Here is a 3,647-nt window from a genome sequence, read left to right on the forward strand (position 1 = left end):
CAAATTTGTGATATTAGCAATAAACTTTTACCTTTGGATATTGTCTTTTATATGTGTTATTCATAATATTTACAGGAAATACCATCCAAACTGGTGTTGATTTGGTTGCGTTCATTCAATATCCAGTTTGTCTGCAAATGAATGACTGATATGTTGGATTCACGTCTCTATCGCAACCAAAAAAATCTGTTAAAGAACAGCACTAAATCAAATAAAACTTTAAACGCACTTGAAATGAAGTTTGATTGGATTTAGTCCTATTTAGTCCTATTAGTCCTATTTTTTGGTTGAGATGGAGACGTGAATCTAATGTGAATTATTAACTTGTAGGTTACATTTGAAATCAACCAACCATCCTTCATATAAAATAAAATATCCAAAGGTAAAAGTTTATTATTACTATCATGAATTTGGCATCCTATTTATAGGGCTAATGATAACGACATCTAAATGTCCAAAGCTCCAATCAACCATGGATGAATGATACATAGCCACACTTTGACATAAGGGTGTCCTTTGGGCAAATCAGATGTAAATGTGGCCTACATAAACACAACTTCACTTCGAATTGACTTTCACATACAACTTGTGTAAGAAAAGTTAGAGGAGTTACTGTCAACTATACAACGTGATTCAGGTAGTCTACAATTTTTTTTTGTATGGATCCTCATCAATGTCTGAATGTGGTTACATGATAGCTCAGCTGTACTAGCTGCAGGGGGTTTCCAAAGCTAAGCAGGTTACATAGAGGTAGGCATCTGTATGGTAGGCTTGTTCTTACTGAAGTGCATTATTTCACATCATTATCAGTATGAGTCACTATTCAGGCAAGAGTTGTTGGACTGTGGTTCCATATTTTAATTCAATATACCTCTTTATTTAGGTTGATGGCATGACATTGAAACAATGACATTGATTAAAAAATAACATTTTACTATCAACATTGAAACAAGGTCAAATGAAATATGTTTATTCAAATATGAAATTCCACAAAACTTCCTAATATTGAGTTGCACCCCCTCCTTTTGCCCTCAATTTGTCGGAGCATAAACTCTACAAGGTATCGAAAGCGCTCAACAGGAATGCTGGCCCATGTTGACTCCAATGCTTCCCACAATTGTGTCAAGTTGGCTGGATGTCCTTTGGGTGGTGGACCATTCATGATACACACAGGAGACTGTGGAGTGAGAAAAACACAGCAGCGTTGCAGTTCTTGACACAAACCGGTGTGCCTGGCATCTACTACCATACCCCTTCCAAAGGCACTTAAATCTTGTCTTGCCCATTCACCCTCCAAATGGCATACATACACAATCTATGTCTCAATTGTCTCAAGGCTTAAAAATCCTTCTTTAACGTGTCTCCTCCCCTTCATCTAAACTGATTGAAGTGGATTTAACATGTGACATCAATAACTGCTCATAGCTTTCACCTGGTCAGTATATGTCATTATTAATGTTTTGTACACTCAGTACAAAGGATGGAAAATATTTGTGACATTTCTACATGGAATTTTTGACTCAATTCCAATGTATAGATAGTTCTGATGATTATGTTAATGTAACAACTTGTTAGTCAGGTTAAGTCATTGTACTTAAGTTTAAGTTTTCCCTAATTGCAATGTTTACAACGTTGGTTGAAATGAGATGAAAACAGTAATCTACTGGTGATTACTTAAAAAATATATATTTCACATCACAATAGGTTGACCATTGAAACAATGCTGACTCAACCAGTGTGTGCCCAGTGGGTTGTTACTCATATCTTGACTTGCAGTAATAATTGCAGGATACTATAACTCTGTTAATTTACCTTTCGAATACAGTATCACATTACCTCCTGTAAACGAATGGAATAATCCTTATATCTAAGGAAATGGGTGTATACACTTTTAGTTTCACATTAGGTCGTCATGCGCAGCATGTTTGTGTGTACGGCTACGATTTCCGAAGTGTGTCCATGCCCAAGTTTGATCTCATTAACTTCTGAGCGTCATCGATTGATATTCTTCTGCAATACGAAAAATAGCTTGTGTCTTGACTTCACTCTGATTGAAAAGAACGAAGATGAAAATGTCAGAGGACCACGACGCGCACGTTCTCAACATTACCACATGTGCAGAAATTAACCTGTCTTTTACGCACAGATTTTTACCAGCTGTGTTCGTGCTGGTGTTTGTCGTCGGAACATTTGCAAACTTCTGTGGGTTAAAAACTGTTTTTACACGCTGGAAGAAAATTGGAAGTATTAACATATTTATTCTCAACCTTGGAATAGCGGACTTGCTATACCTATTTACATTACCATTTTTGGTTGTCTATTACGCGTTAAACAGTAAATGGATATTTGGACAAACATTCTGCAAGATCACCAGATTCTGTTTCAATTTGAATCTCTACGGCAGTATCGGGTTCCTGACATGCATCAGTATTTATCGATACCTTGGTATTGTGCACCCAATGAACGTGATGGGAAGAATCAACACTCGCCACTCGGTGGCAATAAGTTTTCTTGTCTGGATTTTGGTTTTTATTCAGATACTTCCCGATATGTTCTTTGACAAGACAGCACCAAATTCCTCAGATGCGTGCTATGACTCGACAGCCGACCACCTTATCAAGGATTACCTGCCGTATAGCATTGGCTGGACTGTTACCGGATTCGTTATACCATTGCTCGTCATTCTTGCTTGCTATGGACATATAGTAGTGGTCCTTGCCACCAAAGCCAACGTCAATACTTTATTGAAACAGAGGTGTCTAAAACTAGTCATCATATTGACTGTGTTATTCTCAATTTGCTTTATCCCTTACCATGTTTTGAGAAATCTCAATTTGAAGATAAGGATTTTGAAAATGGAAGGCACCTGCAAAGCAAGCTTCGATGACATCTATGTTGCTCATCAAATCAGCCGCGGCCTGGCTTGCCTGAATAGCGCAATCAATCCGTTGATTTACTTGATTGGAAATGATGATTTCCTCATGCGCTTTCATAATGTCAGCAAACGAGCCAGGATGTCTCTTGTTCATTGGACTGGTGCTGTAATTTACCGCAAGGCAGATCCACCAACAGAAGAATTTCAACGAGAAAACTTTGACCAGCTAGTTATTTAAACCAATATTGTACCAAAGGCCTGTATGTAAATATGCTGTACTCTATGCTTTATTCATCATTCTCAGAGTATTTTATTGTGTTATGTGAGAGCCTGTGAGTGGCTGAATGCACTTGTGTAAAGTGATATACTGTTCCATTTAGTCAGTGATATGTAGAGCTATATCACTGAAAAAAACAAACTCTCAATATGCATTTCCGATATTACATAAGAATGACAGGTATTCCAGCATCCTATTACATACCAATGACTGAAGTATTCCTCTGTTTTCAATAAACAATACACATGTGTCAAGCTCAAAGGACTTTGTCCATCTTACCTTGTCCTTGAGATAATATGGTAGTATATCATGCTATCTACTTGGCTTCCCAGGGGAAACAAGATTTGAACTGAGGGCAAAAATCCCTCAACACCAACATGCACAGGAAATTGATGTCATACATGTTTATTAATATGACATATGACTTGTCAGTAGGGTTTTAGGTGCAGGTTAGAGAATGGGGACTTGAGGCTCACTTTATTTAGAAGACTCAGC

General features: G+C 37.5%; 1 protein-coding gene across 1 annotated transcript; it reads left to right on the plus strand.

Annotated features, from left to right (window-relative positions):
* Nucleotides 1-432: 432 nt before the first annotated feature.
* Nucleotides 433-3,413, plus strand: LOC110493913 (P2Y purinoceptor 1). The gene has a single exon (XM_021568512.3). The coding sequence runs from the start codon at nucleotides 2,067-2,069 to the stop codon at nucleotides 3,111-3,113; it is 1,047 nt and encodes a 348-aa protein (XP_021424187.1). The 5' UTR covers nucleotides 433-2,066; the 3' UTR covers nucleotides 3,114-3,413.
* Nucleotides 3,414-3,647: the final 234 nt, after the last annotated feature.

This window comes from Oncorhynchus mykiss, chromosome 17 (genome assembly GCF_057628025.1).
Source record: "Oncorhynchus mykiss isolate SJ-2025 chromosome 17, ASM5762802v1, whole genome shotgun sequence".
NCBI lineage: Eukaryota > Metazoa > Chordata > Actinopteri > Salmoniformes > Salmonidae > Oncorhynchus > Oncorhynchus mykiss.

Bases quoted from the DNA above. Each gene is read 5' to 3' on its own strand.
- LOC110493913 (XM_021568512.3), top strand. From the start codon at position 2,067: ATGAAAATGTCAGAGGACCACGACGCGCACGTTCTCAACATTACCACA.